This window comes from Cyprinus carpio, chromosome B20 (assembly GCF_018340385.1).
Source record: "Cyprinus carpio isolate SPL01 chromosome B20, ASM1834038v1, whole genome shotgun sequence".
In the NCBI taxonomy this organism is placed as follows: domain Eukaryota; kingdom Metazoa; phylum Chordata; class Actinopteri; order Cypriniformes; family Cyprinidae; genus Cyprinus; species Cyprinus carpio.
Genome location: NC_056616.1, coordinates 17,146,356 through 17,170,499, shown reverse-complemented (window position 1 = coordinate 17,170,499; position 24,144 = coordinate 17,146,356). Strand labels below are relative to the sequence as shown.

The following is a 24,144-nucleotide window of genomic DNA, read 5'->3' as shown; positions in this document are numbered from 1 at the left end:
GTTGGCTCTCGTGCTTCAGTGTGGACTCTCGTCTGCGCATGCCACACTCCAGACGCGTGCGAGTATCTCACGATTCCGCTGCTTCTCAGCGCCGACCTTTCCCCCAGTTCTCCAGCACCGGGTTCACCGGGTTTACTCTGACACCGCTGACTCCTCTGTCACGCCCCCCAACAGCCACGCACCCCGTTTCAGCCAATCAGCGAACGATCACGTACTGATCACGCGCTGCCTGCTTTCCCATTGGTCCGTTCCTACTACACCTTTGTTTTTGATTGGTAACATGTTACCACCCGCCAGAGTTCTCTGAATTTTGTTTCTGTTTTTTTTTCCTCTTTCTGTTGTTTTTTTTTTTGAGCCTCTGATTCACTCAGCTGAGGTTGAACCTTGCTGTAAAAAGTGGTTAGACTTATGTGAAGAGGACTCGTATCACAGCTTTCTTCCCGTTGTTTTTCACAGACCTACACAGATGCTGAATTTTGCTTCTGACTCCGGCCGGGTAAGTTGATTATATTGCAAAAGTGGTTTTATTGCTACTTTTTTAGTTTTTGCGCATTGACCCACTAATGATATCCGCTTTTGTTGCAAGTTGCGACCCATATAAAATAATTGCATGCTCACTGACGGAGAACAGTTGACTCTGAATAGAGCAGTGGTTATAATTTCTGTTTACACGCATAAAAACATATTTGATGTTCTTGACACTTGCAACAACGAGCAACATTCTTTGTGTTAAATTAAATTAAGTCATGACGAACGGTTTGCCGCAATCATTTGTGCATTTCCCTCCTGCATTAAGCTGCAGTGCTACTTACGTTCAAACATATAGCGACCTTATTTGAACCTTGAACATACTTGAGTTTGAACATTTTCTCCTATTTCATTTTTGCATTAAATTGTCAGTTATTTTAGAATGCATTGTTTGTTTGTGTTATTACAACAACGACAACGATGTGCATTGTTTCTATCACTCTTGGTATATCATAAAGGCTTCTTTATGACAAATAGAGTAACATTAATGCAATATGCCTTGATATGGTTTACCACCCTTGGATGATACTTTTTGCATGGCACACTCACATGGCGCTTTGGTTGGGTGCACGTCACTCTTAAATCTATATTTGGCAATGGGACGTTCCCAGTAGCTCATGGTTAACGCTATGCAAGGCTGTAGGTGGGTGTAGTCGACCAGTGCTGGGGCCCCTTTCTTTGCTTATGAATGGCAAAAGCTATTTACAGCAGATGCAAGACAAACATCGCCCATTTTGTCATTTGTATTGTATATCATGCAATTACATTGAGTACGTTTCATTACAGTGATCGTGTCAACTCATATATAGTGTTATTGTAGCTCAGCAACCAACCTACTGTGGCATTAAAATGACAAATGTGCTTTTTCCAATCCGTAGTCCAGTCTTGTGGACATCTGTGAGGTGATGATGGAGAGAAACAGGCATGACAGTGAGAAGTCCTGCTCTTCCACTCTGGCATACAATGACCTGGAGGCTGCAGAGGCTTTGGTGTGCATGAGCTCCTGGGTCCAGAGGACGCACAAGCCTCGCCCACTTACGCCCACATCAGACTCTTGCGATTCTCTCCCTTTGCAGCCTGAACTCAACGAGTCCCCTAAAGACCTGGTCTCCCTCTCCTCACTGGTGAGTGACTCTTTTTTTTTTTTTTTTTTTTTAAACGGACTGTGTTCTAGTTCTTAATGAGCATTATAAATACATATTTCCAAAAAAGGCTTGGGGATGATGCTGAAGGAAAAGTTGTTATGGCCTAAATCATTTTGAAAGTGTATTGTAGTGTTGTTAATGTCAAGAATACACTACACTAAATCAAAATTTTAAAACACCAGGCAACATACACTTGCTGACTTTGAAAATGGTTGCAGAGAAACACTGGACATCATAGGGGACTATGACCATAAAGTCATTACAAATACTACAGACCCACACAGAAACTAGGAGATGCATTCAAATGAAAACAATATTTGTTTTAAAATTGGCACAAATAATATATTTGATATCCTCCAACTGGATGGACTCTTATTCTGAAGCTAAAAAAATCAGAGTCTGTGCCCATCACACACTATTTGATTTTCTGTGTCAACTCCGACTGGCCAAAATCTGGTTGACTGTGACTTTTGGCAACTAGCATCAACTCGTCCAGACTTAAAATTGGGCCAAAAATCTGGGTAGAAGTTGTTTAGTCAATTAAAGGCAGTTCCCAATGCTCAATGCTAATCTCTTCTTTCCAACAGTGCATGACCCCTCCCCACAGCCCAAGCTTTGCGGAAACTTCAGGCACAGCGGTTCTCAGTACCTCAGTGGCCTGCTCAGGTCTCAAACCACATCCCAGACTATGCTCAGCCTTGACCAACAGGGCTGCATGTCACGTCAGTTTGCATCCCAGCACCACAGTCTTGCTCAACCCAGCTCCACCGACAGAACAGCCCTCACTTTGCAGAGCCACCAGCGTTATAAGGCACACCGCTGACAGATCCGTGGAACACAACATTCCATCTCCAACCACAGGGCAGGAGAAGCCATGTTCCCCAGAAATCTCTCTACAGCACACAGAGCCAGTTGCCAACCTCACAGCAGAACTGCAAAGCTGCAGTAGCCCATGTGACACTGCAGAAACGGAGAGAACTTCCCCTTCTCCTCACTCCACAGGCACTGCTATCCCAACATCACATTCTGCCGTTCCTCAGTCACCCATATCCAGCCCGCCGGTGCTCTGTCAGGTGTTTCCTGTTAACGGGCAGACTGGAATCATCTCCGCATTTGTTCAGACTCCAGTTCAGATGCAGGCCTCGGGGTCAAAGCCCATTCTTCCACATTCACAACCTCTTCTGGTGGGCTCACCTGTGGCTCAGGGCACTGTGATGTTTGTCGTCCCGCAGTCTCAGGTATCCCAATCCTCCACCTGCCAGCAGAGCATTGTTACGCTTGGGAACACGAAGCTCCTGCCCTTGGCACCCGCTCCAGTCTACGTGCCATCAGGTCAGAGTGGCGGAGTGACACAATCTGACTTCTCACGCAGGCGGAACTACGTCTGCAACTTCCAAGGATGCAAGAAGACATACTTCAAAAGTTCCCATTTGAAGGCTCATTTGAGAACCCATACAGGTTTGTGTCTATCTGGCATGTTTTTGTTCTAATAGGTTGTACCCATAAAATATGGTTGTTGATCATCTTTCTCTGTATCTCAGGTGAGAAGCCTTTCAGTTGCCATTGGGAAGGGTGTGACAAAAAATTTGCCCGTTCAGATGAACTGTCCAGGCATCGTCGGACACACACGGGTGAAAAGAAGTTTGTATGTCCTGTCTGCGAGCGTCGGTTCATGCGAAGCGACCACCTGACCAAGCACGCAAGACGTCACATGACAACCAAGAGGTCCACAGCATGGCCTAACGAAGTTCGCGACGTGAACAAAATGGCCACTTCCCAAGCACCATCTTCCATGCCCCTTAGTGTGCTTCTTCCTGCCTCAAACTAGGTTAAGACTCGGACCACTCACCTCAGTCACCTCAGGACAATATCCCACTGACCATTTAACAGGGGGAATACAAGAAAACCAAGGCTGCTACACATCCATGTACATAAAACAATGTGACATTGCACTGGATTTTTATTTTAATCATTGTTGTTTATAAGGAATTCTTGTTTACTTTTATATAAGTTATGTCTCCCAATATGTATTTACTCCCTTTGCCAAAGTCTTTGCATCAGTTCATCTGTTACTTACTCTTTACCTTTGTATAGTTGTATATAAATATCACTATCTATATGAATGTAATGTGTATTCAAATTGGCATTTATTGTTGATATATGAATAAATGTTATTGATGTTACTTCTGTTAATTGGACAGTATTCCTGTATGCGATACTACCTGCAATATTCCATATTATTTAATAATAAACATTTGTAGTAAGAATATAGAATTTGTTTTATTTGTTGTCTCTAATATTTTTATTGAGCTGAGTTTATAGAGACCTTAATATATTTAAAAAAAAAAAAAAAAACATTTCAAGCCATTACACACTGCCTAATCTAAAAAAAAAAAAAAAAACTTAAAACGGATTAAATTTTGAAATTGCACAACAACAAAAATTACACGTACTATAAACACAGGTTTACGAGCGTTACACAACGTGTAAAACGTAGAAAAGGAAAACAATAGAATCATTACATAGCCATGAACTGGCGTGACGACACAGTTACACAACACCAGCTCAACATCAATTCTCAACATGTCACCCCACAGCACCCAGTAACAAACCTCGTCCAATCACATTGCTTCATTGTGGAGCGGTTAGGGGGCGCGACCAATCACAGAGGACGACGAGTTGTAAATATGGCAACAGCAGCTTGACTGACAAGCCTTGGTCTCCGCCCATTTGCCTTACTGACCGATATTTCCAAACGAAAAATGAAAGCACAAAGAAAAAACAAAAGACACTGTTACTGCACTGAAAGCTGATTTAAAATACAGTTTTATTCTGTTTTAATGATAATTATCTAATGTGAGACATAAGCAAAATGGGAAGACTCGACGATGGCCTGTTATCTTGTAGAGAACCAGTTTTATGCCATATTTGACCTTTAGTTGTTTGTCATATATGATAATAAAAACATTTTAACAACTTTTCGCAAATGCATACGATTCATTTTAAATGTCTCGAAAACGGCAAGTTTAAATAGAGGCGAGGCCCTCCCCCTGCTGGTCTCTTTAGCATTAGAGGCAGTTACTGTATGACATAACTGTTCGAGAATTTGTTTTATTTCCACAACAGGGCTGAAAGTGCAATCACACCTGGTTATTTCATAGTAGCTAAGAAATATTTTTATTATATCTTTATGTTGGGTTGGAATATTTTATTCTGTTTGTATTAAAACATATAACAAACTATTAAATTAAACTAATAAACTAAGTAAATAATGTCGTCTGAGAGTAAATATTATGAAAAATACATATATGCAGTTTTTTTCCTTGACACAAATGTATCTCTTTGTTACCACAATTTATTTGGCGACTTGACTTATTGTCCTCCCGCCGCGAGGGAGCAGTGTCTCAAAAGCATGCTGTATTTTATCCCAGGCAGTGACCTCTTGGGCGTTTTATTGTTCTTTGTCGACTCCCGCGTCCTGAAAATATTTTTGTTATGAAACATTTTTGCAAAATACGTTTTAAACAATTTTTGGGTTATTGTTTTTAATGTGGATTTCGAAATGAAACTCAAAGCTCGTAGGAATTCGTGTTTTGGTTTGGTTGTAGTGAACAACTCTGGCTTAACAGCTGATAGTTTGTTGTGGTGTAAAGTTTAATCGCCAATAAAATACATATAACGTTACTTAGAATCGCTCGTGTTAGACACTGCTATATTAATTAATAATGCTCAACGTAATCTTTTTGCTTCTCTTTTTTGAGAAACGAAGAAGGGGAGAAAAACATGTTCGACTCGTCAATAGGGTGATTTTATGAAGGCAGTAATATCAAAGATCACATGTCTAGTTTTGTGTTCACCATTAAATATGATTATTTCGGGTTTTGGGATGTATTCTGGGTGATCGTACGGGTTGATGATATGCGTGTTGATTGTTTACTCAAAATCTGGCGCCAAACCATTGCTTCCTTTCAGGGAGGTTTTGTTGAAAATAAGTTTGGAGTTGTGTCTGCGACGTTATAAAAAGAGGCACTTTGAAAACGTATTTCCCCCCCAAACAGCATTGGGGATGTTGTTTTACTTAAGTAACGTTAACGTTTTACTGTGTGCTGTTTAATGCGGTCTCTTTATGTGACTGAGGACTGTAGTGGTTTCATTGGTCCTATGTATCAGTTTCATTAACCTTATTCTGTTAGAAAGAAATTTCAACAAATAATGCCGATTCATTAATGTAGAGTGTAAACAGAAATGCTGTTGCTTGCAAATGTAACGTTAAGGTTTTCCTGTGTGGGCTCTTAACTTGAACACATTCCGTACACTTATTTTTTATTTTACAAAGTTTGTTTTATTTACAAAATGTGAATTAAATACTTAGTAAAAAAATAATAACGTGATATTATACATAGCTTTTATTTCGTATTCGCGCCTTTTTAAACCTGTTTGTGTAATTGAACGTTCTTTTTGTGTAACACGTCGCATCCCCCAACACGTTCGAATTCCGCAGGAGGCGTAACGCTCACGTGACGCGCATTCTGATTGGTTCGTCTGAAGAAAGAGTTAAAAGGACCAAACAAAGCGGTGAAGTTTGCCCTTTTCTTATTGGCTGAGAATGAGCGCCAAGAATCGAATATAAAAGAATCTCCGGCGTTCATTCTTCGTTTTCTTTCCTCCAGCTTGACTGCAGATCTTCAAGCTTATGCTTTCCATTTTATTTATTTGTAGCTGACTTTGTTTTAGAAGTTGTTAATTTTTCTAACTTTTAACTTCGACTCATTTTCTGTTTTACCTAACACTCTAAGCTTTAACAATGCAGTCAACTCGCTCTCCACTGAAAACTAAGAATGAAAACAGCATTTCTGCCAAAATTAACAACATGTCCTTGGTGGACAAAGAAAACACGGTAAGTTTATTATTATTATTATTATTATTATTATTATTATTATTATTATTATTATAATTATAATCATCATCATCACTATTTTAGTTCTGTTATAATGCTTCTAAGACTTGTACGTTACTAAGATGCTTTACATTTTAGGCGTCTAGATGAATGCTACTTACTTCGGTAGAAATATCACTTTTGTTGAATTAATGGACTAATGTTATCAGTTCCCTGTGTTGTAAGATCCTAAATGGGTGGTTTTTGTCCTCAGCCGCCCAGTCTGACCTCCTCCAGAATCCTGGCGTCCAAAACGGCGCGCAAAATCTTTGATTCAGAGGTACGCTCACTTTAACTGCATTCCTGTACAGTTCTTCAAGATCTACAACATCAATGCATGTAAAATATATACTATCTTAGATAAGTGATTTCTCGAGCGATGTCTTCAAAGGGGTTGTAGAAATTTGGCGGATTCAGAGCGCGCCAAGTTGGGCTGGTCGAGCCAAAATATCCTGACCTTTCATTAAAGTAGCTCGTAAAGCAAATCTACTTAAGTTCATGACATACGATGACCTAAAATGGGTTTTATTTTGTGTTTTGAGCCATTTAATTTATTGGGTAATATTTTGTTTTGGCGGGTGAGTAGCTCAAACTGATTTAACGTTGTTTAAACGACGCTTAATTCACGTGGAAACATCAGCGTAAATATGAAAGTACTCCCATAATCTATATGACAAGGTTTATATGAAACTTATTTTTTTCTTTCTTTTTTTAATTTTATCCGGTTAAACGGAAGAGCACTCTTGTTTTACCGGCAAACTAGACCGGAAGTAGTAATCACTTGGAGAGATGATTAAATGTATTTTCTCTATGGACCCATACTTAAAAACCACGAAGTAAATTCAGTTAACTTACTTTTTCCCCGGTTTCTTTTATTTCTGGTGTTAAGATTCAGTAATATGAAAATGGTTACCAAGGCAACAAACCCTGGCATTTTTTTCAGCAATATTGGTTAAAATGGTAAACATTAAAGTGTTTAATGCCTCATAGTTGAATCAAACTGTTTTTGTTTGTTAAAATAAGTGTAAGTCACTTTGGTTTTCAATTTTTTAAAACGTGATGCTTATAACCAGTAAGAATTTTGTGCTTCTCACACTAGTGGTTAGATTTTTACTTGCTATTTAAAATTTGGTTTGTTGCCAAATCAAGTTTTCCCTTTAACTTTCAAGAGCAGACAAAAGCTAGGAAAGGAGCTGTGGAGGAGGAGCCCCTTCTGAAGGAGAACCCCCACCGCTTTGTCATTTTCCCAATTCAGTACCATGACATCTGGCAGATGTACAAGAAGGCCGAGGCCTCTTTCTGGACTGCAGAGGAGGTGAGCTTCTAGTATTTGTTAACATGAGTGATATTAAATTTTGTCCCATATTCTTACAGGTCTTAAATATGGCAGCAAAGCCGTTGGCACACTTTATTTATTTAAATTGCAGCATTTTGAAAGTTTTGCATTTTTATTTTCTCCAAGGTTGACCTGTCCAAAGATCTTCAGCACTGGGACTCCCTGAAAGATGAGGAAAGATACTTCATCTCTCATGTTTTGGCTTTTTTTGCTGCGAGTGATGGCATTGTCAATGAGAACTTGGTGAGTTCAGAGACAAACTTGTGCAAACACATAAAAACCACTCGATTCTAATCGTTTGTGTTCTGTGGTGCTCTAGGTGGAGCGATTTACTCAGGAAGTCCAAGTAACTGAAGCCCGTTGCTTCTACGGATTCCAGATTGCCATGGAAAACATCCACTCCGAAATGTACAGTCTGTTGATTGACACTTACATCAAAGATCCCAAAGAGAGGTGAGCTTTTGGATATGATGTTGGAGTTCTTTGGGCGATGATGAGTGGCGCAGGGGTACGTACCTCAGCTGATAATGGGAGCTGAGTGTTGACCGCTCAAGATCAGTGGACATGTGGTCAGCTGGTTGTAGGGCGTCAGCACGAAACTATCGCCTTAACTGAGCTCCATAAACATGTTTGTTTTATTTTGATCTGCGTATTTAGACAAGCTGACTAACGAGGTGTTTTTATTTTTGTCTTGTAGAGAATTTCTTTTCAATGCCATTGAGACGATGCCTTGCGTAAAGAAGAAGGCCGACTGGGCGCTCAACTGGATTGGTGACAAAAATGCACAATACGGTATGTTGTATTAATGTACTATTGTTGTATATCTTTATTTTAAAAGTTTGAGCTAATAAGCCTTTGTATTCAGGGGAGAGAGTGGTGGCTTTTGCTGCTGTGGAAGGAATCTTCTTTTCTGGGTCTTTTGCTTCTATTTTCTGGCTAAAGAAGAGAGGACTCATGCCGGGACTCACCTTCTCCAATGAACTTATCAGCAGAGATGAGGTAACCATTTTAAGATGCACCCTAACACTGAACTGTGAACACACTGTATGAATGTTTGGAAGTGGTATGAAAGTTGAAGATGTGGTCTTCACGTTTGTTCTTATCCTTACAGGGTCTTCACTGTGACTTTGCCTGCCTCATGTTCAAGCACTTGCTCAACAAACCTTCAGAGGCAACAGTAAAGAAAATCATCATGAATGCAGTTGAAATTGAACAGGTTTGTGTGCTTTAATGCCATATACCAGTGGTTCTCAAACTGCGGCCCATCACGAATTCAAATGCGGCCCACCATGCTGAACAACTTTAAAATTTTCAGTTTTACAATTCATTTGTTTTTACATTAATTTAAGAAAAGACTAAAGAAATATAAGCTGTAGCCTGTGTCTTTATGTAAAATTATTGTTTTTCATATTTTCAGACATGAGCAAACCTACACGCATAATGTTCTGCATTTAATGAACACAAGCGTGCACTTTGGCAGAATTCAATTCAAATAGTCATCAACAGCCATTAGTTCTGTAAAATTGAGCATCAGAATGGACAAATTTGTTTTTAAAGGAGAAAAAAAAATGTGGAAAATGCCAGCGAATGAACCCATACAAACAAGAATAGTCACAGTATCAGTAGTGAAGGAGAGTGCTGGACTCTCGGTTTGCCCCGCAACTCACATGAAGTTCTGGCAAATGGAAACACCCATACTACGCAGCAATCATCCTTGACTGAAGAAATGTGGCAAAACATCTCTGGAGAGAACCTCATATTAAATTCGAAAGTGCTTTCCATATTTTGGTCAACATAGGCCACATGTTCTGCAATGTCGCGTGTCAAATCATGCTCCCGTGCGCGTCTTACAGACTGCATCTTACAATCGCAACTTCATTGTGCTGTTACTCCTTTCGAGCCGAATTTCACAAAATTGGTCAGCTCCCGACAGCATCAGGTGTTTTATTTATGGGGAGTAGAATTATTTTTCAATGAATGTAATGGATTAGATATCATATTTAGGCTATAATATTATAAATCAGGTTGGTTTGTATTGGTGACGTAATATGTAAATGATATGCGTGCGGCCCGCAAGACTTGCACTTGGACCGTAGTGTGGCCCACTGGGGAAAAAAGGTTGAGAACCACTGCCATATACATTTCAGGGTTTCAGCTTTTATGGTTTTCAGTGTCTTTGTTGCTGTGGGTTTTTGTGTGTAGAAGCTGTACTGTAACTTCAGTGAAATGCATCCTATTGGTGAGAAACAAATCTAATTTCTCTTTAACTTCCTAGGAATTCCTGACTGATGCTCTGCCAGTAAAGCTTATTGGCATGAATTGTGACCTGATGAAGCAATACATCGAGTTTGTGGCTGATAGACTTCTGCTGGAGCTGGGATTTGACAAGGTAGGGTTGAGGGGGGAATTTTTTTTTTTGTGTGTAGTTTTACATTTCTGCTCATGGTGGCAGTATAGACTTGGTGACTGACCTCAGGTCAGTAGCCTTGTTCTATGCTTTCATTTGAACGGATGGTATTTTAACTTGACCTTTAAATCTGCTTTCTAGGTCTATAAAGTGGAAAATCCTTTTGACTTCATGGAGAACATTTCCTTGGAGGGCAAGACCAACTTCTTTGAGAAGCGAGTCGGCGAGTACCAGCGGATGGGAGTCATGTCCGGACCCACAGATAACACTTTCAGACTGGATGCTGATTTTTAGAGACTCAGTCGGAGTGCATGAATGGACAAGCTATGAACTGTTTGGGCTCTGAAGAGTTTCTCACTTATTTCTACAGTTTAAATGATTTTTTTTTCTTTTATTTCCTTTAACTTTCCTTTGTTTTAATAATCTAGTATTAAAATGTCTTTTTATTTTTGTTGTTTTAAATAATAATAAAAAGAAACTCACTGCTGCTTTTTTGCTTTGCTTTGCCTTTTGGGCAAGGTAAAGACCAGAAATAGTTTAACAACTCCATTTTCTCATTTTTATTGTAATGTGCATCTGTTTACTGCAAATAGTGTTTTTATTTTAAATAAAGTAGACTTGAATGATTGGTGCTGAAGTTCGGTTGTTACCTGTCACTTGGTAAAGGGGTGATTTATGGTCATTTGTAAGACTCGAGTCATTTTCAACTGTTCCATTGAACATGAGTAATATTACCATATAGGCATATTGTAGATCAACTTCCAGGAAAAGAAGTGTAACATTTGGCTTTTTTTGCCTTTGTCTACACAGGCTTAATAAATTATTTTTCAGCTGCTGTGAAGATTTATAGCATCTGCCCAAACTGGAGCAGGCTTACTGACGTCGACTGCATTCTTTCAAAATGTCTCTTGGTTTTCACGTTCAATAAAAGTTGACTTGAGGCTGATTTCCATATTGTTACAGTTTATAACTGCTGTTGAAAGTCAATGAGCCAGTTGCTACTGACCAATAAATGGTCTATTTAAAATTCACATTTTAAATTTTTTCAACCTGAAAATGTGCACTTTTCAAGATTAATCGAGACTTAATGTTTTAGTACACTGAGTGAATGAAATGGTTCTCTCCATGCACACCTGTAATGAGCAACATTGCTGACATGGAAACTTCTGAAGCACTCCATATATTTATAGTAGTCATTATCTAGAGCACTCCTGGCATGAGCTGATGACCGGTTCTCCTCTAAATGCTCTCAGGATGTTGAAAACAATTTCTGCATGGGACAGCATGAACTTTAAGTTGTAAAAACTCCTTAAACAGCCTAGAAAAGAGTTAACATTGACCTGCTTTAATATAGCTAAATTGCTCAAAATATTCATGCTTGTATTTGCATATGCTATAAGTTATCTTTTGTATGTTCTAAAACAATTCTTATATCTTCCCGTATTGTGGATTTCTATTTTGGAGTGTGGTACAACTGTCACTGACTTGTCAGTTGATCTGTGCTGCTGTAAGGACTGTAAAAACACAATGATGAATAGTCATGAACATCTAAGTCTTCCTGTGAGGGCCGCTATGAGTGTCTGAATATGAACAGCGGTTGATTATTCTGAAGATCATTTATATGGGGTTTTCTCATTAGCATGCCTGTCAGCGCTCCATTCTGAAGAGTCCTTTGCTGACAACAGCTGCTATAGCTGACATATCAACACACAGTAGATCTTATCACTGAAATAACGAGTACTATGAGCCACACTTTTATATAGAAACAATTACACCAAAGTGATGCATGTGTTTTCTATGAAAGTTTCTCACAGAAAACTTCTCTCATGTGTCGTCTTTGTACCCCCCCCCCCCCCAAAAAAAAACGTGTTTGCAATTTTTACTTTGAAGGTTTTTTTTTAAGCAAATGTTTTTACCTCTACTACTGTTACTACTACTGTATATTATGGTAACACCTTTTAAGGCCCATTTCTCACTATTAACTAGCATGCACATTACTAGCATATTGGCTGTTTATTAGTACTTATACTGTAAATTACTGCCATATACCTGCACATATTACTGCCATTTTGCATGACCATATGTGTCCATGGACCACAAAACCAGTCATAAGTAGCACGGGTGGCCTATATTTGTAGCAATAGCCAAAAATAAATTGTATGGGTCAAAATTATAGATTTTTCTTTTAAGCCAAAAATCATTAGGATATTAAGGAAAGATCATGTTCCATTGAGATATTTTGTAAATTTCCAACCATAAATATATCAAAACTTCATTTTTTATTAGTAATATGCGTTTAAAAGTTAAAAGTAGTTAAAGGAGTTTTTCTCAATATTTAGATTTTTTTGCACCATCAGATTCCAGATTTTCAAATATTGTCCTATCATAACAAACCATACATCAATGGAAAGCTTATTTATTCAGCTTTCAGATGATGTATAAATCTCAATATCAAAAAACTGACCGTTATGGCTGGTTTTGAGGTCCAGGGTCACATGTTGTTGTTTTTTCTATTTTAATTTAGCTTTGTTAAATTTATATGTAATAGTATTAGTATTTCAGTTTACATTTATTTTATTACAGCTTGTTTCTGATTTTTGTTTTTAGTTCTTCATTTAATACGTATTATTTATTTTATTTCAGATTTATTTCAATAAAGTTTTAGTTTTATGTAACGATAACAACAATAATACTTGCATACTGGCAAGAAATTACTTTTTTAATCTCTCTCTCTCTTTATTTATTTTTAGTAAAAAATTCAATTTTCTTTAGCTATTTTGTCATTTGTTGTTGGTTTTATGGAAATAGCACAATGTTTACTCATCTTTTATTTACTCACATTTGATACATGAAGTGAATTCAACTTCAAATAGTGTATTTTCTACATTCTCCTTTATTAAAGGCCCTGTGAACACTGTAGCTGCCATCAGCCCTGCATATAATCCACATTTCTCTCTGGTATGGTCCAGCAGGGTCATGTCACTAACAGGTTGATAAACAAACCATTGTTCCAAATATAATAAATGTTAAAAGGCATTTGGGCCCAACAGTTGCCACTCTCCAATTGGGGGTCTACTGGTAAGCGCAGCTGCCTGAAACAGGCAAATCCTGTGTCTCCTCCATGCCCTTTTAAGGAGACAGGACCCTGTCAAAGTGCCTGTGTGTGTTGCTTGCTTTGTTTGACCACTGGGCCTCCCACACAGCAGCGCTAATAGATCACAACCCAGTAAATACTGCCACAGTAGAATTACAACTGTTAATATACATTAATAGTGCAACTGGGACAACTAAATTCCTTTGCTTATCTTTCCTGAACGCATTTTCAGTGTTTCTTTCACCAGAAAGATGTTAATTTACACAGTATAAAATGCAAAGAAACCATTAGCAATGATCTGGTTTTGGTAGACAGCATCATCAGAGCTATAATAAGATGCCGGTATCGGTCACGGTACATGAGGGTTCAAGGGAATCCGAATGGATTGTGTTCTGTAGATATCTATCAAGCTAGCATGAAAAACGGCTAATAATAGCACATTAACAAAGAGGCTTAAACTTTAAGGTGCTCAAAAATGCACCCACATAATCCAACTTTGGCACAGCAAGCCGAAGGATCTATAAGAAACTCTAGAAATCTGATAACAAAAGGTTAGAAAATACTATCACACTGATATCACGGTCTTTTTCAGTCAGGCTGGAGCTTTGAGGATCACGAATAGAACGTTATCTACTGTTCACCGAGCCTGAAACAACACAAGATAGCAAATACACGCCAAAACAGGAGGCAATGCCACGTTTAACGCCAAATGGTCATTCTAAGATGTTGAAAGAAAACGAATTATTTATGAAATGCATGTTTTGGCCCAAAGTACATGTGTTTAACAAATCCATACTCATCATAGCGAGGTTGTTTTCTCATAGTGTTGAGTGAAAGAGATAACGGGGGAGAAGGTGACAAATAAGGAGCTGGAGCCAAGCAAGCAGCACCGAGGAGCAGCACTGATGTGTATCCAGGAGCACCTGTCACTCAACATGACCCTAAAAGGACAGAGCTGGGCCAATCAGAGAACAGCAGTTGCAGAGAAAGGACACGGGTCCTTCTTAACACCCCCCACACCTCTCAGCTGTCTGGCATGTTGTGGGCCCGATGGCATACCAGGGTCCAGGCCATTTGACAAAGGTGGTGTTACTCAGTCAGGTCTGGCTCCTAAATGTGACCCCACATGTCTAGTGTTACATCCTCTGTCTTCCAAATGCCTGTGAAGTCAAATCATTTTTTGACATTGTATGTCACAGTGACCTTACACGTACTGTATGTTGTTCTGGGTCAAAGGTCATGACATGTGCTTTCCTGACATTCTTATTGATGCAAATAACATAATAGTATAATAATATTTGTACATTTTTGTGTGTATAATGACATTCTTTTCATGTGCTATTGTCTAATGCTTAAATAATATTAATATTCTGATAGATATAATTATTATTGGACAAGAAGTGGTCAATATTAAAATTATGTACTGTTTTGTCTAAGTTAAAAATAAAAATAAAAACAAAAAAATAAAAAAATAAAAAAATAAAAACCAATCATTTTAAATGCTACAAGTGAATTTCATTCAGTGTTATTTCAGTGTTATATATTTTTGTTATTAGTATTTATTGATGTTTTGAATGTTTTTATTTTTATATTTTCAGTTTTCTAATTTAGCCTAGGCTTTAATAATTTTGTTATGTGCTTTTGTAATTTTTTTTATTCATTTTAATAATTCTATTTAGCTTAATTTTGGTTAGTTTTATAGTCATTTTACTTCTTATTTTTTGTTATTTTTTGTTATTTTCCAAGGGACAATTTTACAATTTTTATGTTTTTTTCAGCGAATATTTCTATTTTATTTTATTTCCAGCTTAACAGAAATTATTTTTCATAGTTTTAGTTTGAGTTAACAATACAAAAACCTTCAGTATTGGACTTTCGGCATCACATTATAAAGTACACTATGAAAAATGGATATTAATTTAGAGTTATCAAATTATTAGTGTTTTAAAAGATTCATTTTAAATGTGTTAGATGATGGCAAAGTTCATCTAAATGTAAAAATGCACAACCAAATTTTCAATATCTGCCAACAATACAAACTCTAATGTTGTCTAATAACCATTACACTTATAAGAATGGCATCATGTAATATACATTAAAAAAATTTCTTTAGCTACATCCATAGAAAACAATGCTGTTCTTTATGATTAAATCACATCCATCAACAATTCGTCATCATAAAGCACTATTTTATATTTTTATATAGTTTTTTTTTTTCACACAAATAACAGAATTTGACATAAAACTTTCTATCATATGTTAAAACATATGGAGAACAATCAAAGAATAGTACTTGCATTTAGTACTTTTTTTTTGGGGGGGGTGGCTCTGAAATCATAACAAACAGTTTTCCACTGCTTATTTTGCTCTCAAAGAGGATCTGTCACCTCTTAAGAAACATCGGCCCATTTTGGTAATCAAGTCAGAGTCCATGGAGTACAGGGTATACTGGCTATGGGCCATTTCTTAGCATCTCTTATTTGGTCTTGTGTGAACTCCAGATCCCGCCCATGAACCCCAGCCCCCCCATCACTAGCATATTTAAGAGGCATCCTTCTCCCATGCCCTTCACCCCAGCGGAAACCCCAGTCTTGTGCTACTACTTGGTGAGTGTTTGCTACTACCTTTATCTCTATGGACTACTTCAGGCACAATAGAGAGAGATTTGAAAAGGAGTAACCCAACACTTCATCGTCTACATGGAAAGGAACATTAATCTCTGGAACTGTTGATGCAGATGGTGGATAATTGGCTGATTTTACATTGATGATCTTAGCAGAAACTATTGCTCATCTGTGACTGTACCTGTAGCAGTAGCTAGAGAAATGTATGAGAAAGGATAGTTTCCCATTGCTAACTAAATATGAAGAAATAATGCTGGAGGTGATGAAGGACATCAGAAGTGAGCAGTTGTAACTAGCTGTAAGTGATTGACTAAAGGATTCATCGGGTTAGAAACCACATCTCATAAGAGTGACTTGAAGATGCACTAATAAAGGGAGTCTCAACAGATGTAGTGAATTGACACATGCTGCCGGTTGATCTCTTACAGTTTCTAGACAGCTGAGGAGGTGACCCTTAGGTCCTGCTGTCATTTGTCATCAGACAACTGTAAAATAGCTACAGATAGGACACTCGGTCAGGGGCTTCCGCTCAGAATGACAAGAGCTGATGCCTAAAATAGTTTAAAGAGGATCTGCTGTGCTGCTTTTGGCCTTTTGTTGACCTGATGTTGCGTTTTGTAATGCAGGCTTAGAAATGTTTCAGTGGATTGTAGAGGATATAATATATATTTATTAAAATGATTGAATACTTAAAAATGAATGTTCAATTATTTGTACGTTTAACTTTAACTTATACACTCTCCTAACACATGTTTTCTTTCTCCTAGGACCATCCTAAAAGAGACCAATCATGTGTGACGACGATGAGACTACCGCACTCGTGTGTGACAATGGTTCTGGTTTGGTCAAGGCTGGATTTGCCGGTGATGATGCTCCCCGTGCTGTCTTTCCGTCAATTGTTGGCAGACCCCGTCACCAGGTGGGCCTCCAAAGTATTAGTAAATTCCTGGTTCCAGCCAACATATTGTATATTAGCTGTGGAAAATCATCATATTATACAAACTGAACTACAGATGCTTTGTGGTAACCCATGGCTCTTTTCCTTTAGGGTGTGATGGTGGGTATGGGTCAGAAAGACAGCTATGTGGGAGATGAGGCTCAGAGTAAGAGGGGTATCCTTACTCTGAAGTACCCCATCGAGCACGGCATCATCACCAACTGGGATGACATGGAAAAGGTAGCAATTAAGGAATTAATACAGAATGCTGAATTGTTAATTTGACCATTTTTATTATTCATTAAAAGCAAATATTAAAGAGATTTTATACATCCTGTGTTTGGTCACCTCTATGCATTCCTCCAATGATTTAACATATTCAAATGTTTTCAGATCTGGCATCACACCTTCTACAACGAGCTGCGTGTGGCCCCTGAAGAGCACCCCACTCTGCTCACTGAGGCCCCCCTCAACCCTAAAGCCAACAGGGAGAAGATGACACAGGTAAGCTAATGCAGGGGTTTACAAACTTTTTACAAATATGATGATGCCCTATAGTGGCATCCATATATTTTCAAACCCATTTGTACTTTAAGAATTGTATTAATGTAAAATTACATAAACATTAACTCATTTTTTAACAATTTTATGAGGTTTTTTTAATTAAACAATTTTTATCTGAACTTTTTCACGGATGCTCTAGCACCCCCTTGTGGCACTTTAGACTTGGGTTTTCATAAACTCAATATCATTTCAGTATGTTTACCATTACTGATAGTTTTTGTTAATATTTTGAATTCGATTTTTATATTTTCTATCTTAATTTAATTTTTAAGTTTCAGTAATTTTGTTGTGTTTTTGTATTTTTTTTTAATTACATTTTAATATGTCCTTTATTTTAGCAGGCTACTTCAGCTTTAAATCAAAATGAGAAAAATGAGAAATGCTGCCTAGACATCTAGCTGTTTAATTTTAGTTAAAGCTTACTTGAAGTAATTCATCTTTTTATGGATTTTGTTTTAGTTAACAATAATAACCAAGGCTGAAACTAATATTTTCCTCTCTTTTCAGATCATGTTTGAGACCTTCAACGTCCCTGCCATGTATGTTGCCATTCAGGCTGTGCTCTCTCTGTACGCTTCAGGCCGTACCACTGGTCAGTGTCTATTAAGTCACTGGAAGCAATACATAACATTAAAACTTTTAATTCATATATACATCTGTAATACTTAGAAAGCAATACTTATCATGCCAATGCATCGTGTTACAGGTATCGTGCTGGACTCTGGTGATGGTGTGACCCACAACGTCCCCATCTATGAGGGTTATGCTCTTCCTCACGCCATCATGCGTCTGGATCTAGCTGGTCGCGATCTGACTGACTACCTGATGAAGATCCTGACTGAGCGTGGTTACTCTTTTGTGACTACCGGTGTGTACTAGAATATTCTACTTATACAGAATTTTGTTTAGAAATTAGCAAATGCTCTTCTGGCCTCAAGAAGGGGCACTTTTTGACACTTTTCATGCATGCAAAATAAATGTTTTCATCATGTTTTTTACCAGTTTAAAATATACTTGCGCTCTCTTCTCTTCCATAGCTGAGCGTGAGATTGTGCGTGATATTAAGGAGAAGCTGTGTTACGTCGCTCTGGACTTCGAGAATGAAATGGCGACTGCTGCCTCTTCCTCTTCTCTGGAGAAGTCCTATGAGTTGCCTGATGGCCAGGTCATCACCATTGGAAACGAGCGTTTCCGCTGCCCAGAGACTCTCTTCCAGCCCTCTTTTATTGGTATGTTTTGGCTGGGCCTCACATTACCTCATTGCACTACTCCATGTTGCTGTCTTTAGATCACAACTGTTCCCTCACTAACATAGCTTGCAATGTTGCTCCTCACAGGTATGGAGTCTGCTGGCATCCATGAGACCGCCTACAACAGCATTATGAAGTGCGACATTGACATCCGCAAGGATCTGTATGCTAACAACGTCCTGTCTGGTGGTACCACCATGTACCCTGGTATTGCTGACCGTATGCAGAAGGAGATCACAGCTCTGGCCCCCAGCACAATGAAGATCAAGGTAAACATCCATCCGACTAAATTAGCTTGTTTATGTAATTTTACAGTCTAACTACATTCATGTTCTCATGCTCGTCCTCTAGATCATTGCTCCCCCTGAACGTAAGTACTCCGTCTGGATTGGCGGTTCCATCCTGGCTTCCTTGTCCACCTTCCAGCAGATGTGGATCAGCAAGCAGGAGTATGATGAGGCAGGTCCCTCCATCGTCCACAGGAAGTGCTTCTAAACCTCAAACTATCTTCAATGCAATCCAACTAACCCTCCGTATGCATTTGTACTGTGCCTTGTGCTGTATATACATGTACTGTTGTAATTAAAGTCATGATGTGTAACAGGCTCGCATTGTGTTTTGTCTGAGTATTTGATGAAGAAAATGTAGCTATTTTTTAAGCTGACAAATACAGCCTTTTCTATTTTTTTTTCTCAACAAAAGCTCTTAATTTATGTTCATACATTCCAAATTCTATTAGCTATTTAGTCGATTTTTATTTGTTTCAAAGGATTTCTAAATCTTTACACATACTAGATGTGGACTGTAAACTAAAAGGCCAGAGTATGAGTAAAAAAGATTCTGAGTTGCATGTGAATGCAGCGGTGATGTTCCATAAACATTATAATAATGCCTGTTCCTGAGAAAATACTTCCAGGGAAATTATTGAATTACTTTTAAGCCATTATTATTGTTGGTTACATTGAAGAGGAGTGTATTACATGCGAAAAAAATAACCCAATGTATTTGCATTCACTGTAGGCTATATTTGCTATAATTCGATTAAACGGACAGGTCCATAACATTATCTGAACATGACGACACGACATGCCTCATAGCATGTGATTTATTTATTATTTAATAACATATTTCCTTATATATTTAAATTTTCCTTTTTCATTATAGCCTATAGTCTATTCCTTATTTTCTTAAACTTTGCCCCTCTACCGTTCCCAATAAAACCCAGCAGCATGGTTTATCGGTTTATGTGCTAGTCACTACGTCAGCCATGAGGTGAGATGATGCTTCGCTGCTTGGCAACAGAGCAAATGAAGCGAGGAAGAGGAGGAGGACGGCATCTGTGCTGAACCCGACAAACCTCTTTCCAATCCAGATTACATGGTAGGTGATCTCTTTAAATTTGGTTAGCTGTTTATTCTCTAAAACTACAACACGCTGGGTTTTAGTTTTGCTGTAATAATGTGCTTCTTAATTTGCGTTTATAAAATAATGGCCTATGTTTTTTTTTTCATCAAGCCTGTTCTCTTGTGACGTAGTTACAAACAGGGATGCGCGGTTTCTCTGAGCTCAATAATATTTAAGTTATAATAATATTTAAGCATCGGAATTATAGCCCAATTTTTACATTACTTTCTCGGCGAATATAAAATCTTAAAAAATAACGTCACCTTTATTTAAAACCGCCGTTTCAGTAAAAAGCGCAGCAATAATTTTACACTAACGTTACGTGTTGTGTTTATTGTCGGTGTAGTGAACGTCAACGATGGCTTCGGCTCCGAGAATGGCACACACGGTTCTTCTGAGTGTCATTATAAGCTGGATGGCGGTCGTTTCTGGCCGCAGTCCACGCACGGTGGATCAGGTGTCGCAGGCGGATATCCAGCGCCTGCTGCACGGTGTGATGGAGCAGCTGGGAATCGCGCGGCCCAGGGTCGAGTATCCCGCGCACCAGGCCACCAACATAGTCGGCCCGCTCAGCATCCAAGGTAAGAGTTTCTCTGTATAACTTAAGGTAATTACACGTTTCTAAAAATGTCAACGATCACTGATGGTCCTTATAATAGCCTACTCCTCATTATGTGCTCGCCTTCATGTGTAATTTTACACTTTGTCCAATAGGTGGTGCCCATGAGGGACTCCAGCATCTCGGGCCGTATGGGAACATCCCCAACATTGTTGCAGAGTTAACTGGAGACAGTGTTCCCAAAGACTTCAGCGAGGACCATGGCTACCCTGACCCTCCCAATCCTTGCCCTCTTGGAAGGAGTGGTATGTTGGTCCAAACGTAACCGAATGCACAAATATACAGCGGTTCCACCATTCATTCTGATTAAATTTTATTAAAATATTTGATTAGATTGAAGGTGTTTACCATATTCTCCTAAAGGAATAAAAACTCTAAACTTTTAAGAATGGCCTAAAAATTGTTTGTTTAAAAAATGTGATGTTTTATAGCTGCTGATGGATGTTTAGAGAACTCTCCAGACACTGCGGAGTTCAGTCGAGAATTCCAGAAACATCAGCACCTCTTCGACCCTGAGCATGACTACCCTGCACTCGCGAAGTGGGTGAGTTCACACTTGAAAAAAGCTGGAGATTACTGATTTTTCTTTTTTTTTTTTTTTTTTAAATGATTGATTCATTTAAGGGCTTTTTACACTGCACTTAACCTTAGGATATCGTCATTGTAAGCCCTGTTTTTAACCCCGGATAAAGTTTATGTCAAATGACTGGAGTAAAGAAGAGACCGCTTCATTACCTTTATAGTCCAAAATGTCCATTCTGGAAAACTTGATAGCACTGTCAGCAATATATAATATGAGGATGCACAATGCTAATGCCATTATGTAAACAGGTTGCATGCTGCGTTTGACACTGTAATGACACTGACACAGCAAATGTCGCCATATGAATACACAGGATTAATTGTTAACCCCAGAAAAATTATGAGCAGGGGGAAACATGAAGCAAGATAGCCCAGGATTCTGGTCCGTAGCAGACTGCACTAAATATCTATTTTCATTCTTTCAGAATAAAGGACTGTTGTATGAAAAACTGAAGGGTGGGCCGAAAAGAAGAAAAAGGGTAAGCTATAAATATATATATTTTTTCTGTGCCTTTTGGTTGCTTCTTTGTCAGTAGAGGCTCAAACGCATAAATTATTAGATGGAGCACTGTTGCATATACATATTGTATTTTCAGAAAAAATGTCACAGGATCTGTCACTTACTGTGTTTCAGAGTGCAAATCCATATCTGATGGGACAGAGGCTGGATAATGTGGTGGCCAAGAAATCAGTGCCACATTTCCCAGAGGAAGATGAGGTTGAAACTGCTACAAGCAATATCAAGACCTGAAAATCGATTTATTTATAAAATCTGTGCAATGAAAATCTTAGCATTTTCACAGTATAAAGTCAGCATTAAATTATGTACGATATTCAAATTAATCATATTAATAGAGCAGCAAAGGGTGACTGTAACATGAATGATTATTATCGTGGCACAACTTTTGTTGTAATACCATTTAATCAAATAAAAATGATGTATATGTTCATGTGCAGATAATTGGAGACGTGTGTTTTTAACTTCATGATTCATCTAAATTACAAACATCACAATATGCATTCATCATGAGCTTCCTTACTCTCCTGAAGCACTGGACCATCCCCAAAACGCTGTGAATGATCTTAGACTGAGAGGAGGCGTGGACTGCCCCATTCTCTTAAATGTCAGCACTCAGAACAGAGCTTCAGACCTTATTTTGAATCTGACTCTGAGTTCTGTATCATTTGGTTCGACCTATTATTAATGGTAGTTTGTTATGGTACACAAAGACCTTTGTGAACATAGCTGCAGTCCATGTGAAGAAGTTTGAACCGTTATTAATCTGAGGTAAGTCTGCGTATCTACTGGAGTATAGCCTATTTGTATTTATCTTTTTAAATGACATCAGTCTGATTTTTTTTTTTTAAATGTGTTTATAGAAATGAGGGATTAGAGAGCAATTGGTTCTCAAAATTTTGTAGGGAATTTATATATATGTATATAAAATTGTAAATATGTTTAAATGATTGTGAACTTTATACACTATACGCTTTGAAATATTGTAAGTTCGGTTGTTGTGTTCCTTTTATATGTATATGAAATATTTTGATAAAATAATATAGCATATTTTTATTAGAAACAATTATATTTCTATTTTTTTGTAAAAACAACTACATATATTAGGCTACTGTATATTTAATGTTATGTTTCTTTCCTCATGTGAAAGGATGACTAAAGACGCATTAGCTGTCACTATCGTGGTCTTGTGGCTGCTCTGCAATCCGGCGAGGATCAGCGGAACCGGGAGATTTCAAGGCGCCATTCCTCACCCAAATAAATACAGCCCAAACCAGTCGGAACAGTCACCGCAGACACCGCAGGCCATTTTCAGGGGAACGGGACCGCCTTCAGTCGGGGACGAGGTGCTGGAGTCCAGCCAGGAGGCTTTACATGTAACGCAGCGCAGTTACCTCAAACTTGACTGGTGTAAGACACAGCCGCTGAAACTGATGATCTACGAGGACGGGTGCCTGCCGCTCCTTATCACCAACAGCTTTTGTTACGGACAGTGCAACTCATTCTACATCCCTCGGCATGTTTATCAAGAGGACAGTGCGTTTCAGTCGTGCTCCGTGTGTAAGCCAAAGAGTTTCACTACCGTTACTTACACGCTCTCCTGTCCCGGACAGACTCCCAGCACCAAGAAGAAGCGCGTGCGCCGCGTCAAACAGTGCCGCTGTACTTCTGTCGACTTGGATTAAATTAAATGTCGGCTTTTTTGTAGGCTATTTTTGTTTTAAAGTCACAATTTCATACTGAATCATGTGGGAGCATAATCGAATTGTTCCTCCATCATTAGTTGTTCAGTCATCAAAATGAGGCCTTTATATTTTGAAGAAATACAATTCATGCGATTAAATGTATTATAAAACAAGATGGCTAAGTTATAAATACTATAAAATAGTGACATATTAAAAATATGCTTGTATTATTCTCCACTGTGTGGAGCACGATTTGCGCATTGATGCAAATAGCTTATTTTGTGGCTTGATTTGTAATGTGGGATACATTAAATATTAGGCTATGGATGTAACTAAGCATCAAAACCCAATCCATCAATTTTATCCTGGTCTTTATACCATACTGCAATGTAAAAAGAATGTGGAGCCAAGTTACTGCCTTTTTAATCACTTGTTGAAGAAAATCTAGGTGAACAAACATTACAGAAAACAAGTTAAATGCATGGACAATTGTTTTTATATTAATGAAAACTTTTT

General features: G+C 38.3%; 5 protein-coding genes and 1 non-coding gene across 6 annotated transcripts; all 6 read left to right on the top strand.

The window, feature by feature from the left end:
* The first annotated feature begins 306 nt into the window (after positions 1–306).
* On the top strand, positions 307–3,940 carry LOC109113559 (Krueppel-like factor 11). The gene is made up of 4 exons (XM_042746210.1): positions 307–496; positions 1,407–1,652; positions 2,261–3,131; positions 3,215–3,940. The coding sequence occupies exons 1-4, from the start codon at positions 467–469 to the stop codon at positions 3,499–3,501; spliced, it is 1,434 nt and encodes a 477-aa protein (XP_042602144.1). The 5' UTR covers positions 307–466; the 3' UTR covers positions 3,502–3,940.
* A 2,305-nt stretch (positions 3,941–6,245) lies between these two features.
* Positions 6,246–11,298, top strand: LOC109113563 (ribonucleoside-diphosphate reductase subunit M2). Its single transcript, XM_042746972.1, has 10 exons — positions 6,246–6,570; positions 6,824–6,889; positions 7,778–7,924; positions 8,072–8,188; positions 8,265–8,398; positions 8,643–8,737; positions 8,811–8,944; positions 9,057–9,161; positions 10,221–10,334; positions 10,494–11,298. Exons 1-10 carry the CDS (start codon positions 6,478–6,480, stop codon positions 10,644–10,646), a joined length of 1,158 nt encoding a protein of 385 aa, XP_042602906.1. The 5' UTR covers positions 6,246–6,477; the 3' UTR covers positions 10,647–11,298.
* Positions 8,430–8,565, top strand: LOC122141182. The gene has a single exon (XR_006157609.1). It is a non-coding gene; the product is annotated as a small nucleolar RNA SNORD94 (small nucleolar RNA).
* A 4,614-nt stretch (positions 11,299–15,912) lies between the features above and the next one.
* Positions 15,913–19,426, top strand: actc1a (actin alpha cardiac muscle 1a). Its single transcript, XM_019126368.2, has 9 exons — positions 15,913–16,052; positions 16,838–16,989; positions 17,119–17,247; positions 17,401–17,511; positions 18,079–18,163; positions 18,278–18,439; positions 18,609–18,800; positions 18,909–19,090; positions 19,173–19,426. Exons 2-9 carry the CDS (start codon positions 16,861–16,863, stop codon positions 19,314–19,316), a joined length of 1,134 nt encoding a protein of 377 aa, XP_018981913.1. The 5' UTR covers positions 15,913–16,052; positions 16,838–16,860; the 3' UTR covers positions 19,317–19,426.
* A 629-nt stretch (positions 19,427–20,055) lies between these two features.
* LOC109113568 (neuroendocrine protein 7B2-like) lies at positions 20,056–22,392 on the top strand. Its single transcript, XM_042746975.1, has 6 exons — positions 20,056–20,201; positions 20,572–20,806; positions 20,940–21,089; positions 21,276–21,388; positions 21,852–21,905; positions 22,061–22,392. Exons 2-6 carry the CDS (start codon positions 20,584–20,586, stop codon positions 22,175–22,177), a joined length of 657 nt encoding a protein of 218 aa, XP_042602909.1. The 5' UTR covers positions 20,056–20,201; positions 20,572–20,583; the 3' UTR covers positions 22,178–22,392.
* Positions 22,393–22,532: 140 nt separating this feature from the next.
* Positions 22,533–23,987, top strand: LOC109113569 (gremlin-1-like). The gene is made up of 2 exons (XM_019126380.2): positions 22,533–22,714; positions 23,094–23,987. Exon 2 carries the CDS (start codon positions 23,095–23,097, stop codon positions 23,626–23,628), a length of 534 nt encoding a protein of 177 aa, XP_018981925.1. The 5' UTR covers positions 22,533–22,714; position 23,094; the 3' UTR covers positions 23,629–23,987.
* The last annotated feature ends 157 nt before the right edge of the window (positions 23,988–24,144 follow it).